The 16693-nt window shown below is 43.2% G+C and overlaps 1 protein-coding gene across 1 annotated transcript; it reads right to left on the bottom strand.

Annotated features, from left to right (window-relative positions):
* Positions 1–829: 829 nt before the first annotated feature.
* lrfn2b (leucine rich repeat and fibronectin type III domain containing 2b) lies at positions 830–16683 on the bottom strand. The gene is made up of 4 exons (XM_058612641.1): positions 16397–16683; positions 10299–10361; positions 6140–7536; positions 830–1788 (listed from the first exon to the last, which is right to left on the bottom strand). The coding sequence occupies exons 3-4, from the start codon at positions 7513–7515 to the stop codon at positions 873–875; spliced, it is 2292 nt and encodes a 763-aa protein (XP_058468624.1). The 5' UTR covers positions 7516–7536; positions 10299–10361; positions 16397–16683; the 3' UTR covers positions 830–872.
* Positions 16684–16693: the final 10 nt, after the last annotated feature.

Here is a 16693-nt window from a genome sequence, read left to right as displayed (position 1 = left end):
GTCAGCTCCAGAGTCAGGTCCAGAGTCAGCTGAAGAGTAAGCTCCAGAGTCAGGTCCAGAGTCAGCTCAAGAGTAAGCTCCAGAGTCAGGTCCAGAGTCAGCTAGAGAGTAAGCTCCAGAGTCACGTCCAGAGTCAGGTCCAGAGTCAGCTCAAGAGTAAGCTCCAGAGTCAGCTCAAGAGTAAGCTCCAGAGTCAGCTCCAGAGTCAGCTCCAGAGTCAGGTCCAGAGTCAGCTCAAGAGTCAAGTCCAGAGTCAGGTACAGAGTCAGCTCAAGAGTAAGCTCCAGAGTCAGGTCCAGAGTCAGCTCCAGAGTCAGGTCCAGAGTCAGCTCCAGAGTCAGGTACAGAGTCAGCTCCAGAGTCAGCTCCAGAGTCAGGTCCAGAGTCAGCTCAAGAGTAAGCTCCAGAGTCAGCTCCAGAGTCAGCTCCAGAGTCAGGTCCAGAGTCAGCTCAAGAGTAAGCTCCAGAGTCAGCTCCAGAGTCAGGTCCAGAGTCAGCCCCAGAGTCAGCTCCAGAGTCAGCTCAAGAGTCAGAGAGAGAGGGAGAGAGAGAGAATAAAGAGAGTAACTGATATGAGACAAAATCTTTTAATTGTCTTTAATTATTTTCCAGACCTGTACACACACACACACACACACACACACACACACGCACACACACACACACACGTGGCTCATTTATATGTATAAAAAAGGAAACATAGAATATATACACAGTGTGACAGTGTTGCTCTGTCATGTGTGATCAGCCTTAGATCCGTCTCTGTACAAAGAGTGAAGCAGATCAATCCAGAGGTAGTGGCTAACTTTAGTGGCTAACTTCAGTGGCTAACTTTAGTGTCTGTTTGGCATCGTTGTTGACTGACAGTCTGACTACACAGTACTTTCCATCACAGCACTGTCTGTCGTCTCCTTGCTTCCTTGTGTGTCTCCCTGTGTGTCGTCCTCACTCTGCAGCAGCATACTGTTCACAGAGAGACTCCGCCGTGTCCAGACACTGCTGATGCTGTATAACTGAGTGGTGCTGCTACCTGACACATCTCCACTGTCAAAGGACTGGCTCCTTTTAAACTGTGAGTCCAGAGGGAGCAGCAGTAGTTGACTGAGGCTTGAGTCTAGTTTCCAGCCCAGCAGAGGCTCTTTGTCTGTTATCATTGATGTGCTACTGGAGGATTCTGGCTTATGTTCCTGTGCTACCTGCAGCTCCAGGGAAGTGAAGGCCCTGAGAGGGTTGTCCAGGCTGGGCTGCTGCTTAGAGGGAGCTGACCTCCAAACATTGGTCAGTGTGTGTTTGGGGCTGTATGACGTGGAGGAAGAGGATGATGAGGTAAGGCTGCTCTGGAGGGAACCACACTTGAACTCCACCACCTTCTCTTGCAGAGTCACTTTGGGCTTGACTATTGGCTCAGACTGAGACATGAGGAGTCCATTTTGCCCAAGTCGTCCCCCATTGGTCTGAGAATATGGCTCAGTGACACTGGTCAGCCGCATTTTGGGGAGTGCAGTATCTGCAGCTCTGTAGTGCACCATCAGAATGATAATGAACACCAGTAAGGTGGCCACGATGATGCCACCGACCACCAGGATCATGGTGCCTCCGAGCAGCGACCTGGGCAGAGACTGACACTGAGCGTAGTCGTCCTGCGTGAAGAAGTGTGTGCAGCCAACAACACTGGTGGCTGTGAGCGTGGTGGCCGTGTCGTCCCAGGCAGCAAGCACACACACATCATAGCGAGTCCTCGACACCAGATTAGTCACCACAAAAGCCTGACTGGAGGCAGGGATCATCCTGAACACAGAGAGAAGCATTATTCAGATCAATACGTCGCACAGTTTTCATGTTATAAAGGTTAAATGTACCTTTGCCACAAACCTCCTTGTAGAACCTGATAATGTAATAAAAATTTGCACTTGAGTCCATTGAAAATGTAATAAAACCTGATAATCTAATAACTTCCCGATAATGTAATAAAGTGCATTTCCCAATAATGCAATACACTTTTGACCAATAATGTAATAAAGTATTACATTAACAGGAGGTTATTACATTATCAGGTAAGCCTTCATTTCGCAGGTCCTGATAATATAATAATTCCCCAATATTGTAATAATTTAACAGCAGACCACCCGTTACTTGGGTTCAAGTGGTGATACTGTGTAAGCAACGCAAGCTCCAGAGCTCTAGCGCCACCAACAGGACAAAGTTGGACATGCAAGTATGTACATTAACTTTTGACTTGTTCATCCGTTTTTCACAAACGATGTATCAGTGGAACCCTTGGGCCAAGCCGAGTTCAACGCATCCTTAATGTTTTTTTCGGCCATATTGGATTTTCTGCCATCTTTGATTTGATCCATAACCTTTTAAAGGCTTCTCTTGTCACACATTTTGTGTAATCTTCTCAAAACATCATTCAGATGATCTTCAGACCATGCCACACAAATGCATTCAACATCTTGAAATTCAAAGGCACTTGGCCGTGGCAGCCAATCAAACATGACGCTGAGGTCACCAAACAGGAAGTAAGCCAATTTCTCTGCAAGCCTTTAACATATTTTAACCATAGATTCATGACATCATCCTGGGGATACCACAAAAAATGTTGACCTTTGACCTCTGGGGGCGCTGTGTTTAAACTGTTTACTTAAAGAAGACATATTATACCCTATTTCTCCAAGTTAAAATAGTTCCCTGGTGTCCTAATGAACATGTCTGTGACATGCTTTGGTCAAAATACCATAAGGATGAAGCACCATAGCAGTTCAATAACTCTGCTAAACCCGCCCCTTTCAGAACGCTCCGTTTTGTGCATGGTCCCTTTACATGCAAATGAGACACAGGCAAACACACGCCCACTTCTTCCAGGGGGTTTCTGATTTGTCCTCGTTACAGCGCTCACTTGCTCAGCTCCTGTTCCCTACGCTCCATTCCTCTCCCCCTCCCTCCACTAGTTCTCTGACAATATCATCATGGCAGCGTGAGCGGAAAACAGCGAGAGTGTCGTCACAGGAAGAGACGCACGAGACAAGGATCAAGCCAAACACTGACCAACTGTAAATCAGTTAAAAACACTTAGGGACAGCACCGCTGATCGCTGCATAAACTGCCGCTGTATGTGACTGTATCAGACTGAGTCTGTGCTCCGGTCATGGAGGACGTACGGAACAAATATCTTTAATTAGGACGTGTCAGAATGGTCAGTTATGACCTCTATTTGACCTTCTCTTAAAAATGTGTGTGTTTGTACGTCGGTGAAATACGTTCGCTGACTAAATACGGCGACCGCTGGCCGCAGTCTGATGTGAAGTGGTGCGAACACACGAACACACGTTTGCTGACTTTATCCGGCACATTAGCTTCATATATAAAATCCTCTGAGGCTGGAAGTTTGTGTAAAACACTGTGCTCCACTGTGCAGCCACCAACAGCACACTTGTCCCTCCACGTTGACATAATACCGCTCTTCCTCCCTCGCCTGCACTCTCGCATTTTATAGGGACAAGGTGGAGCTAAGGTGGAGCTAAGGTGGAGCTAAGGTGGAGCTAAGGTGGAGCTAAGGTGGAGCACTCCAAGTAAACTTACTGGTGGGGCGGTAACATTGGCGGTGAAATGCGATTGCTGCCGTCATAAGCCCAGGGAATTCAACATCGAGTGTTTTATCGCCTATACTTACACTAAGGGGGACCACGAAAACATGACTGAGTATTCTTTTTCCACACTTTGGCGACTGGTAGGGCCTCCAGAGTCCCAAATATAAGTATTAAAATGATTAAAAAGTTGATTTTGTATAATATGTCCCCTTTAATTTCAACACACAACAGTACACACACAACACACAAGTAACTTATATCCAGAATAGCAACCTCATTTTAAAGCCATCATTTTAGAACTTAGAACTCTATGGTTGATGTCTTCATCATGACTATTTTTAACATGGATTTGAACTTTCTTTCGACATCCAGGCCTCCACCACTCCTTGTGGTCTCCAAGAACAAGCATTTGAACTGGATGGAACATGCTAACATCAGTTTCATAATTAATAAGTAATAGATCGACTGTGATATGATCACACTCACTGTGATTATAATGCTCTTATAGAGGTCAAAGGTCACCAAGTTATTCATGCATCATCAGGATGGGGGTCATAAGACGATGTGCCAAGTTTGGTTTGGATAAATAAAAACCTTGCAGAGCTATGAGCTAACTTCCTGTTTAACGTCCCCCCAGAGGTCAAAGGTCACCAAATGATGATGTCATGGATCTATGTACCAAGTGTGGTTAAAATATGTTAAAGGGTTGCAGAGAAATTGGCTTACTTCCTGTTTGGTGACCTCAACGTCATGTTTGATTGGCTGCCACGGCCAAGTGCCTTTGAATTTCAAGATGTTGAATGCATTTGTGTGCCATGGTCTGAAGATCATCTGAACGATGTTTTGAGAAGATTATACAAAATGTGTGACAAGAGAAGCCTTTGAAAGGTTATGGATCAAATCAAATATGGCCGAAAAAAACATTAAGGATGCGTTGAACTCGGCTTGGCCCAAGGATTCCTGTGATACATTGTTTGTGAAGAACAGATGAACAAGTCAAAAGTTATTGTACATACATGCATGTCCAACTTTTTCCTGTTGGTCTCGAGCTTGCGTTGCTTACACAGTATCACCACTTGAACCCAAGTAACGGGTGGTCTGCTGTTAAATTATTACAATATTGGGGAATTATTACATTATCAGGTTCTACACTCCTGGCTCTGAATATCAAAGAATTTCAAGAATATTATAGGATATATGTTTTGTGTGCAGGGTTTATGAGAAGATGTGAGTACAGCACAAACACACGACTGCAACAGTCCACACACCACACACATTTATAAATCAGGCTCATTGTCACAGCACATCCCTGACACTGCTCTCTTACACTTTAATATGAATATTATTTCAATAGCTTATATTTAATATTAAGAGAGCAAGGGTCCTGGAGGTTGACCACAGCAACTGCTGCGTTGTTCTTCGTCAGTGGTGTTTTTGTGTTATTATGATATGCACTGCAAGCAATGCATGGTACTTTGATTGTGGTATTTGTCTCAAAAAACAAGAGGAGGACGAGGCCTGAGACACTGTGATAGGTCGGGTGGAAGGGTTTACCTCTGCCAGCAAAGGTAAGACCACACTTCCCTATGGACTGAGTCATTACAACCTGAAGAGGTTTTGTCTGAAACTGTGACCCTTCTTCAAATCATTATCACAACATCAATGTCAAGCACTGAATCTGAGCCCCTTTACACCTGGCATTATTAGAATTAGATTAGATAGTGATCAGATAGTGCTTCACCACATGCATTTACAGCTGCTATCAACATGAGTCTCTGGTGTCCACATCAAGATCCCATCGCTTTCTGGTCACTCCGCCTTTACGTCACCTCCGCCTTTTATTCTGCGACCTACCATTGGGCAAGGTTAGGCCATTGGCTTTCAGAATCAGAATCAGAGTCAGAGTCAGAGTCAGAGTCAGAGTCAGAGTCAGAGACAGAGTCAGAAACAGAGTCAGAATCAGAGTCAGAGTCAGAGTCAGAGTCATAGTCACAGTCACAGTCAGAGTCAGAGTCAGAAACAGAGTCAGAGTCAGAGTCACAGTCACAGTCACAGTCAGAAACAGAGTCAAAGTCAGAGTCAGTCAGAAACAGAGTTAGAAACAGAGTCAGAGTCAGAAACAGAGTCAGAGTCAGAGTCAGAGTCAGAGTCAGAAACAGAGTCAGAGTCAGAGTCAGAGTCAGAGTCAGAGTCAGAAACAGAGTCAGAGTCAGAGTCAGAAACAGAGTCAGAGTCAGAGCCAGAGTCAGAACCAGAATCAGAATCAGAATCAGAATCAGAAACAGAGTCAGAGTCAGAGTCAGAATCAGAGTCAGAAACAGAGTCAGAGTCAGAGTCAGAGTCAGAGTCAGAGTCAAAGTCAAAGTCAGAAACAGAATCAGAATCAGAGTCAGAATCAGAGTCAGAAACAGAGTCAGAGTGCAACAACACAGTTAATCTGTAGCTACTGTAATCTGTGTTGTTGCATCAAATGATCATTTAAAGGTTAAAAAATAATATAAATAGCATTAACTGTGCATTCACTAGTATCATCATATTGGAGTGTTTACCTGTAAAAGAGAACTTCATCATCAGAGCAGTTGTACTGGAGCTGGTACATCTTAACCTTAGGAGCTGATTGGCTCACCATCCACTTGACCAGTACTGAAACAGAAGTCACCTCTGAGACTAACACGGCACTCTCTGCTGGGCTCTGAGGGGCCCCCTGGCTGATCCTGCTGTTTCCTGTGATGTCAGAGAGCCGTGACTTGGCTAGTGCTGGGTGCTCAGTTCCATTGTTATGGTGGGGAAGCTGGACGATGGACACCTCGACAGATGCAGTGGACTCCCCTGCTACATTGGCAGCAACACAGGTGAAGGTGCCATAATCCTTCGAGGTGGTGATGGTGATCTTCAGAGTTCCGTTGCTGAACACTGCAGTTCGGGACGAGTTGCCAAGTAGCAGACCACCAGGAGAGATCCAGTGGATGGTAGGAGAAGGGTCTCCAGCAGCCTCACACTCTAGGCTGGCCGCCTGGCCCTCCAGTACCAACATCCTGTGGGTGTGCTTGGTAATGAGAGGTGGCTGACAAACAAACTCCTCCTCCTTCACATTCCAAAAATAACGACCCTTTAGAGAAGGAGGGGAGGCACAGGTCTCCAGGTCATCGTCTCGCTCAAGCCTCCGCAACCACAGCATCTCACAGTTGCAGTGAAGAGGATTCCCGCCCAGATTTAAGGAGATTTCAGGATCATAGGGTTCAACCATTAGCATGGATTCTTGGGCGCGGATGAAGATGGGGTCTGGGGGTATCTTCTGTAAGCAGTTTGACGTCAAGTCAAGTCTCACCAGCCTTTCCAAGTGCGTGAATGTGCCCTCTGGAATAAAGTCCAATAGGTTATGGTCTAGACTGAGCTGGTGCAGATTAATCATCTGATTAACTGAGTCCCATGGCAGCGACATAAGGTTATTGTAGGAGAGATCGAGATCCTCCACAACAGGGGCTAGGTCCTCAAAGGCTTTGTCACGGATGCGAACCAACTGGTTGTTGTTCATGATGAGGTGCTGTAAGTTGACCAAGCCTCGCAAATCATCGGGGCCCAGTTCTATTAAGCGGTTATTGTCCAAATGAAGTGAACGCAGAGTTTCCAGGTCACCAAATGAGAATGGCTGAATGTAGCTAATAGTATTCCTGGAGAGCGTCAGGTCCACCAGGTCAGTCATATTGGCAAAGTCCTGCTGTGTAATGCGGAAGAGGTAGTTGCCTCCGAGCCGGAGCTCCACCGTGCTGCGGTCAATATCTGGAGGCACAAAAAGGAGGCCTTTGGAGGGACACAGTGTCCCCAAGGACTCGGACAGATTCTGGCAAACACAGTACTTGGGGCAGGCGTGGGTGATCATTATTGTGGCTCCTAGGACCAGCAGGCAGTATACTATGTGTTCCATGGTAGAGTCACACAGTAGAACCTGTTTTAGAAACAAACAAAAAACACAAAACAGGTCAAATTAGCATCATAATTATAGGTTTTATTATTATTATTATTATTATTAGGGTTCAAGCAACTCTGTTGCAAGAACCCTATTGTAATCAGATAGATTATTATTCTTCTTCCACAAAGTAAATCACGTTTTTGAGGCCCTGAACATGCCCCAAAACTCACCAATTTTCGCAACGGCATCAGACCTGGTGTAAAATTGAGTTTATTAGTGTTTCGGGGAATGTGCGTTAAAAAATGAAAGTGGGGGCCCTTGCTGAAGATGCCTATGCAAAAACTGTACATTTTGAAAACAGCGCCTCCTGGTGGTAACAGAAAATAAAACAAATTCACAATTTCCCTTATAACTTTTACAAAGTTCATCGTATCAAACTCAAAATTAGTGAAAACACTCAAAACACATGGTAGATGATGCGTGCTGAATATGATAACAAATCGTTCAACAGTGTTACCATGGCAACACTGCAAGGTCAAATATTTGCGAACAGGAAACATAAATGATTGAAAAACAGTGTTGCGTGGTTACTGCTAATAACATAGCATTTCATACATTTTCATGCATCACAACAGGAATTGCTGTAGATTCAAGATTCAAAGATTCAAAGTGTTTATTGTCATATGCACAGTAAAGAAACACGTTTCCCTGTACAATGAAATTCTTACTTTGCTGTCCACTCAAAAACACCAGCATAAAGTAAGAAAGAGATGCTTTTGTAAAAAAAAAGTATAAATATACATAAGAAAAATATAAATAATTACAAAGAAACTAAAATAACATATATGCATAAAATAAGTGTAAAAATAAGAACTGTACATAAAGTGAACACTGGTTGTGCAATTTAACAGATTTAAAGTGACATGTTTCAGGTTTTAAAGTGACGGTAACAGATTAAAGTGACAGTGTAACCAGGTGACAGGATTATTGTAGTCCCGTTCAGCTGTTGAGGATTCTGATGGCAGTGGGGTAAAAAGAGTTCTTTAGACGGGTTGTCCTGCATTTGGCACTCCTGTACCTCCGTCCTGAGGGCAGGAGTGTAAACAGTCCATGTTGTGGGTGGGTGCTGTCTTTGATGATGGTGGCAGCTCTCCTGTGGACTCTGCGGTGGTAGATGCTGTGCAGTGAGGGCAGTGGGGACCTGGTGATCCTCTCAGCTGTCTTTACCACTCTCTGCAGGCGTTTGCGGTCCATGGCTGTAGTGCTGCCGTACCACGTGCTGATGCAGTTGGTCAGACTGCTCTCCACGACACAGCTGTAGAAGTTGCTGAGGATCTTTGTCGACATGCCAAACTTCCTCAGCCTCCTCAGAAAATACAACCGTTGCTGTGCTTTCTTGAGCAGCTGTGTTCTGTTGGTGGTCCATGTGAAGTCCTCAGTGATGTGGACCCCGAGGTACTTAAAGCTGTATTGACCTACCATGCGCTATGCAAGACCACAGACCTGCCTTGAACATATCTTCAAAACTCATGGAATAGGAAGTGGAATGTTCAAAGCAGAGACATAAAGGGTTGCACCTCTGTGGATATATGTTTCTTTTTGCTTGAAGTGCCAAACTATGGTCACAGCTTCACCTACTGGTGACATAGGGCATATACATTGTAAGTGATTTACTGTACATTGAATGTGACACACTTTCAAACTGATAGATTTGTATGACATGACTTATTCTGCACAACCTATGTAATATATCATACTTTTCTTGGCGACATTGAAGAAAGTCTTTGTAACCAATTTAAATTGAATGTGAACACATACATAACACACATTTGCACAAAACCACCAACAACACCAGCACAAACAAGAACTACTCCAAATCACAATATAATCTGACACACTAATTGATAAAGAAGATTATAATTCCAGTTACATACTGTTACTGTTACCAACAAAATATAATATTAACACACAAGCTAATACTGTAATACACCACCGTAGCTCCTCCTGGTGCGAGCACTAGAGTTGCGTACATTCAACCGCAGAAGAAGAAGAACTACTCTGGTTGTAGCTGCAGGGGTCACTGCACTACACCACAGTAGTATATTATAATAATATTCATTATATAGTGTAGTCATTTGATATGTTCAATAGAGTTGGTTAGTAATTGTGTTTATTGTGTGTTTGTATGCTGCTAAATTTAAACCAAAACAATACAATTCACTGCTTTTAAATAAATTGAAATTGGCCCGGCCCTCAACAACATTTCTTGTTTCTCATGTGGCCCCTTGGGGAAAATAGTTGCCCATCCCTGTTGTAGAAGCTGTGTTCTCCTGCTCAGAGCAGCATTCAGACAAAACACTTTTACTTCCTTCAAAAAGAAAAGCTAAAGGTGAACAGTCCGTGTACAGACACTTTATTTTTAGAAACTCTATTTAAACACTCGAATGACCAGAAAATACGTAGTTTATAAGTTAATAAGAGTTAGTCTGAGGCTGAACATAGGCAGCAACACCTTTATGTACAAAGACCAAGGATATATCAGACACATCTGATCAGCAATGCTTTCAGACAATAGCTCTGAGGGCGTTACATGTTACACTGTATTCCTGTGCAACTCCACAACGCAGGACAACTGAGTGAGGCTGGAGGCTGCGCCGGATGCTGGACGGGGTATTTACAATCTACAAACCCTAATAATGTCCAACCCTGCAGACAGCACACATCTTCACTGTGCAGAGCCAGGCACACGCGTGACTGCTTACCCTGATAAATCAATGTGTGCTTGTATGAATACTTACATTTAGTCAGCGTTGTCAGGAACCCGTCTGAGGCATGGACGCTCACCCTCAGTGAAGACATGGCTGCCAGCAAGAACACAAGCAAAAAGACATCTGAGTTACTTAAAGCTACAGTGTGTAAAATCCAACATGTATTCATGCTGACTATGTGTTTAACATCAAACTCAGAAGATGTTTAGTTTGCTCATGGTGACCTTGCTCCTGATATAATTACATTCATTCTGAGCTAAGAAAAACAGTCATTAATACTAGTAATAATAATAATAATAAGTAATAATACACTTATGAAAAATGGGTGATATTATTCTATCTTCAATTTCTGCCAAATAAAGGCCACTCAATAAATCTACACCTGCTTAGGGTTATGACATCTTAAGAATATGTTGTCTTTTCTAATTGCAGACTGAAGTTGGACCACTCACTCACTCACTCTCCTTACACCAAAGTCAATAAAGGAGATGATTCATTCTCAATCACAGCACACAAGGTGCTGATCCACATACGCTTGAACATGTTGTTCTGTGACTGATCTAAAGTCACTAATGTGTCTCATAGAAGGTCTGCAGTACTGTCATACACACTGTGCGTGCGTGTGTGTGTACAATACTTTAAAAACACAGTGACGCCTGTGACGCCTTCATGCACATAGATTCATACTGGCAGCTCAGTCCAGCATGGAAGTGCATCATGTTTACATCATGATGCAACATTAAGGTGAACGTGACACAATGTCGGGTTTCAACCTTCAAATAATGCCTGCAAGATTCATTTGATGAAACATCCACCTCACAACTGGGTCAGAGCCCGCGCAGGTCTGCAGTCACTTCTCCAACATTCGTCACAGTTTGTCGTATTATTTCAAGGTTAGCCTTGACGCCTTTGACCATCTGCTATAGGAACCTTCCTACAACTAGAAGCAGCCTCTGACTCTAGATTGATGGTCAGTGCCACATGCAAGCTCAGAGCAGGGTTTGAACCTGGGACCTTCTTTGCTTGGATTCAACAATGGTAACCACTGTTCCACCGTTGACAGATTATTATGATGAATAATCCAGCCTACTGTACCTTCAATCCCCTCTGAATCCTGTACATCTGTGAACAGCATGGGCTCAAGGCCAAAAGCCCCACTCACTGATGAGCCGTTCCTGATCCTCTCACACATGGCTGAGCCAGTCCTGGTTCACAGAGTCACAGAGTCAGGAACCAGCTTCACTTTCAGAACCTCAGTCTGTTTCTCAGTGTTTACAAAGACTGAGGTCTACAGTCTAGAGGATTATTTACATTCTCTCTTTTGGTTTTGTTGAAGCTAGCTGTGTTTTATCTGTATTATTATTATTATTATTATTATACTGTGTACCTATCATTTACACAATATACATATATAAAGGCAGACGGTCATTGAATCATTAATCTAGGGTTAGATGTGACAAACCCTATTACTGGCATCATATGTCAGTTACGCATCTGAGCGATACAAGAACTACATCTGTAGTCAAAGTGCTGAAAATACCAGCGTCTATGGAACGACCGGGGTAAACACTGTATGTATATTTCTGTATCTGTACAGAAAGGAGGAGGAACAGCTCACTGACTGTGTTCCACCAACGTGTCTCTCAATGTACATGGAGATAATCCACATACTGTGTGTGTGTGTGTGTGTGTGTGCACATGTGTGCGTGCGTGTGTGTGTGTGTATGTGCGTGTGTGTGTGTGTGTGTGTGTGTGTGTGTGGGTGAACATGTATCTGTACAGAAAGGAGGAGGAACAGCTCACTGACTGTGTTCCACCAACGTGTCTCTCAATGTACATGGAGATAATCCACATACTGTGTGTGTGTGTGTGCACATGTGTGCGTTCGTGTGTGTGTGCACGTGTGTGCGTTTGTGTATGTGTGTGAGTGTGAGTGTGTGCACATGTGTGCGTGTATATGTGTGTGTGTGTGTGTGCGTGTGTGTGTGTGTGTGTGCGTGTGTGCACATGTGTGTAAGTCTCCAAGAAATGAATGTAAGTCAATGCAATGTCCCCTCAAGTCATGAATGTCGAACATGTGTGCACATGTGTGTGCGTGTGTGTGCGTGTGTGCGCGTGTGTGTGTGTGTGTGTCATGCGTGTGCATGTGTGTGCGTGTGTGTGCGTGCGTGTGTGTGTGTGTGTGTGTGCGTGTGTGTGTGTGTGCGTGCGTGTGTGTGTGTGTGTCATGCTGAGCATGTGTGCTCTTGTAAAGGTTGTGTGATGCAGTGGCAGAACGAGCTGTCCATCTGCCACAGCTGGTTGTGCAGAGGGTGGAGGGGTTAGTCCAGCATGGAGGATGACCCTGATCCTGCCTTTAATCCCACTGATAATTTCAGATTTGATATCACTCCCCCAGCACACGAATAGTGAAAGGACGTCAGGAGCCTGCTGAGCACGTCCTGTGCTGTGTAACCTTGTGTCTTTAGTCTCACTGAGCTTCAGGTGCTTATTATTGATGGTCTCTCCATCAGTCCTCTGGAGTGGAGTTTTGAGGGAAATCCTCCCAGAACATCTTCAGTAGTTCACTGAAGGTAACTGAAGATGAAGATTTGAAGATGGCTCCTTCAGTTCAAGAGCTAAAGTGTTTTTACTTGTACTGCCCTGGTGTTGCTTGTTATCAACTCTTTCTATCGTCTTCAGATGTTTTCATTCTTTCTCTGCCCAGTGATCTCATAATCATCTACAATATTCAGGTCTTAACTGTGAACGTCAGTCTGTCACTGATTCCTGATTGTGTGTCGTACCCTGATGTGATTCTCCACAGTGTCTGTCACATGTTTCATCTCCTCCTGCTTTCATTCCTTTTCCTCTATTTGCATTTTTATTTCATTTATTTTACTCTTTGTACATTTTCACAATCCCATCCCGCTGTGATGATAACATAACTGAATGACAGCTCTCGAGCACAGTCAACGCTCTGTTTTGGAGGTTATTCCATGAGCAGGTGCATGGTGGGAAAGTGCAGCGATGGAGACGACTGGAGCTGTGTCAGGGCGTTACAGATGAACACGTAATCCAGCTGTGAGCCTGGATTACAGTCACATCACAGTCTCTATCCTAACTGCTCTTAAACACTGGGACACTGACACTTTGTTTAATAAAAAAGGAAATGATAGAACTTATTTAAATATCAGACCCCTGTTACTGTTACCCCGGATACTTTGTTGGTCTTAATATTTTTAAATAGATGCATCATTTTCAAACTGAGGGGGCGGAGCCTCATCATCTAACTGTTTCTTTCATTAAATGAGAACAAGTTATGTTTAGTTTTGTCTCGTGACTTCCTGTTTTACTTTGACATGTCTCTTTCCTCTTGTTTCAGATAACTTGCTCTTCCCCTGTGGTTTCCCCACCAGTCTGATTGTTTCCACCTGTTTGCCTTTTTGAGCCGTCGTGAAGAGTGATTTAGATTTGTCACTTTGCCCAAACCTTTTGTCTCCTCCCAGTGAGTGATTATAATTTGTTATTTTTGCCTTTTTGCTTCTCTAGTGATTCCTTGATCGAGTGATTTTCTGTTGTTACGTTTCCTCCTTTGAGAGTGATTATTGTTTGACACTTTGTGCAATGAATTGTGATACTTTTGGAAGTTGTCTCTGAGTCGTGCTATTGTGTGTGTGTGTGTGTCACACTCACACACACACACTCACTCACACACTCTCTGGCTCTGTCAGTGGATTCTTTGGATCAGTCTTGTGAAGTGAGCACTGGCGTTGATGCGTGCTGTGGTCTATTGTTGGAGGTTAATGGACATTATTTCACTGGCTCTCACCCTGGTGTCATGTGACAGAGGTGTAGCTCTCAGCACCTGTGGACACTTGGACCAACACTCAGCTTTCATGCTCTTCTCAATGAAAGAGAAAAGCTGTATTCAATGTAGTTTGAGTGATGATTTTTGTTTTTCCTGGTCCAAACTTTCCAAACTGGCCCAGTGTGGGGAAGTGAAGGATGATTCAGTAAATGAATGGAGAAAAGAAGGATGATGAGGATGATGAGGATGAGGAGGATGAGGAGGGTGTGTTGTTTAGGCCTCAGCCACGACTGAGACACAGCTCTCTGCTCTAGAGCTCAGGATAAGGTTTAGTGTATGTCAGCCAAGAGCACGGTGACATATGTGCTATTATTTATAGCCAGCAGATCCGCTGAGAGGCCCAGGGGCTGCTTAGTGGAGGATATTACTTGCAAACCCAAAGACCAACCTGGTAACAACTGAGCTCACAACACATTGGAAAAGAGCTCATTCACAAGAAATCTTCACACTGTCATCAGAGTCGATGAAGACATGAATATGACTGCAGCAGGAAACACCTGCATCATCAGCAGGAAGTGACCCGTTGAGCTGTGTTCTGACAAACGTGAACATGGCTGCTTTGAACAATCAGCTCCAGCATGACACCAGAATATGTGTTGGTAGAGTTAATGGTAAGTCCATTAGACTATGACACTAATCTACAGAGGGCACAGGTGGGATCATGGTGAGGGTTTCCTCACTTGGCGTGATACTTCGACTGAACACACACACACACACACACACACACAGACGAAACGAGGTCCAGTCAACAAGGTGCAAATACTATGGTGTAGAGATGATTATCTTGGTTCACGTGCTGCAGTTTCATCTCAGTTATACAATCAAAAAAACAATCAAAAGACCTGCTAACGACAGATGGACGTTGTATGTACTGGTCACTTGATCAGGGACACCAGTTCACCGACACGTTGATGCAAATATCACATAACACAACAGAATACATTTGTAAGCACCAGACTGTCTGAATGTTTCAGAGACCAGCCATCAGCATTTGTCAGGGTAAAATGCCCAGAGGTCAGAGGTCAGAGGAGAATGAGCACACTGCTTTCAGATGAAGAAAGACATCAGTAATTCAAATAACCAACCACTAAAGTGCTTCTAGATACATTCACCTTTCATGTAAGTCACTTTTGTGACAGGAAGTGATGTCAGACCTTTTAAAAACATAATAACAATAATAATATAATTGTACGAAACAAACATCATAGGTGACACGTCGATCTCCCGCCAACGTGGGGCTCGTTATTTATGATGAATGACTTCTGGGGTACTAACTAATGGGGTAGATACTGTACTTTTGAGAATCTCTCAAACTATTTAAACTTCCAAACTCTCATTTCTATACATACTTAAAGCTGTGAAGGTATTTGATCAAAAATAAAAGATAAAAAAGAACTATAATGACATACACTCCCTGATAGATACAGTCTTGTTACTGACCTGCTATGTAATGATCAAGCATGTTCTCAGTAAAGCTGCTGTAATAGAACTTTTTCACAGCAGAGTCAGGGTCGTGTTATTGTTATTGTAAGTGTAGGTCACACTAAATACACTTAAGACACTTTCACCTGGAGAAGCTGCTGTCATTTTAAAACTACATACATGTGCCCTGTATTTCCTGGATGGTTTCAAATAAAGGAATTGAGATATAATGTCATTATAACACTGATAAAACAATACATCTCACCTCCCACTTTTACAGGGAGCTCAGTATCATTTCACACTTTGGAGCATTGAAATATACTCTATGTATATATATATACATATATATGTGTATGTGTATATATATGTGTGTGTATATATGTATATATATACATATATGTGTGTATATATGTATATGTGTGTATATGTATATATATGTGTATATATGTATATATGTATATGTGTGTATATGTGTATATGTGTATATATGTATGTGTATATATGTATATGTGTGTGTATATATGTATGTGTATATATGTATATGTGTGTGTATATATGTATGTGTATATATGTATGTGTATATGTGTGTGTATATATGTGTGGATATATATGTACGTGTATATATGTATATATATATATATATATATATACATATATGTGTGTATATATGTACATATACTGCGGGGTAAATGTGGAGCAGACATGAAAGCAGAAGTTTGGTAAACGCAGCATATATATATATATATATATATATAACACATGTTAGTTGATGTAAATGTTAACGTCACACACATAAACAACAGTGATCCACATTACACAACATCGTCAATCCGTGTGTCTGAATGTGAATTCTTACCGTTCATATTAATGCCGTTTATAAAGCGGTTTCTCTATTCCGATGATGAAGACATGGCAGTTTTCCCTGCGTCCCTCTCGCTCGTGGGTTCTCGGTTTCGCCCGCAGTCACGGGAGGAAGCACCGCTCACACAATCACAGCCCGCTCGCGCTGTCCGTCGAGCCGCTGAGCACACACACACACACACACTCACACTGCGCGTGAGAGGAAATGATCCAACCTGATGGTGAAGACAATCTCTCTCTCTCTCCTCTCTTCTGCTGCTGGCTCATCCTGCAGCAGCAGCAGCAGCAGCAG

Source organism: Solea solea, chromosome 17 (genome assembly GCF_958295425.1).
Source record: "Solea solea chromosome 17, fSolSol10.1, whole genome shotgun sequence".
NCBI lineage: Eukaryota > Metazoa > Chordata > Actinopteri > Pleuronectiformes > Soleidae > Solea > Solea solea.
The sequence above is the reverse complement of the archived record's forward strand: the minus strand, read 5'-3'. Positions and strand labels throughout refer to the sequence as shown.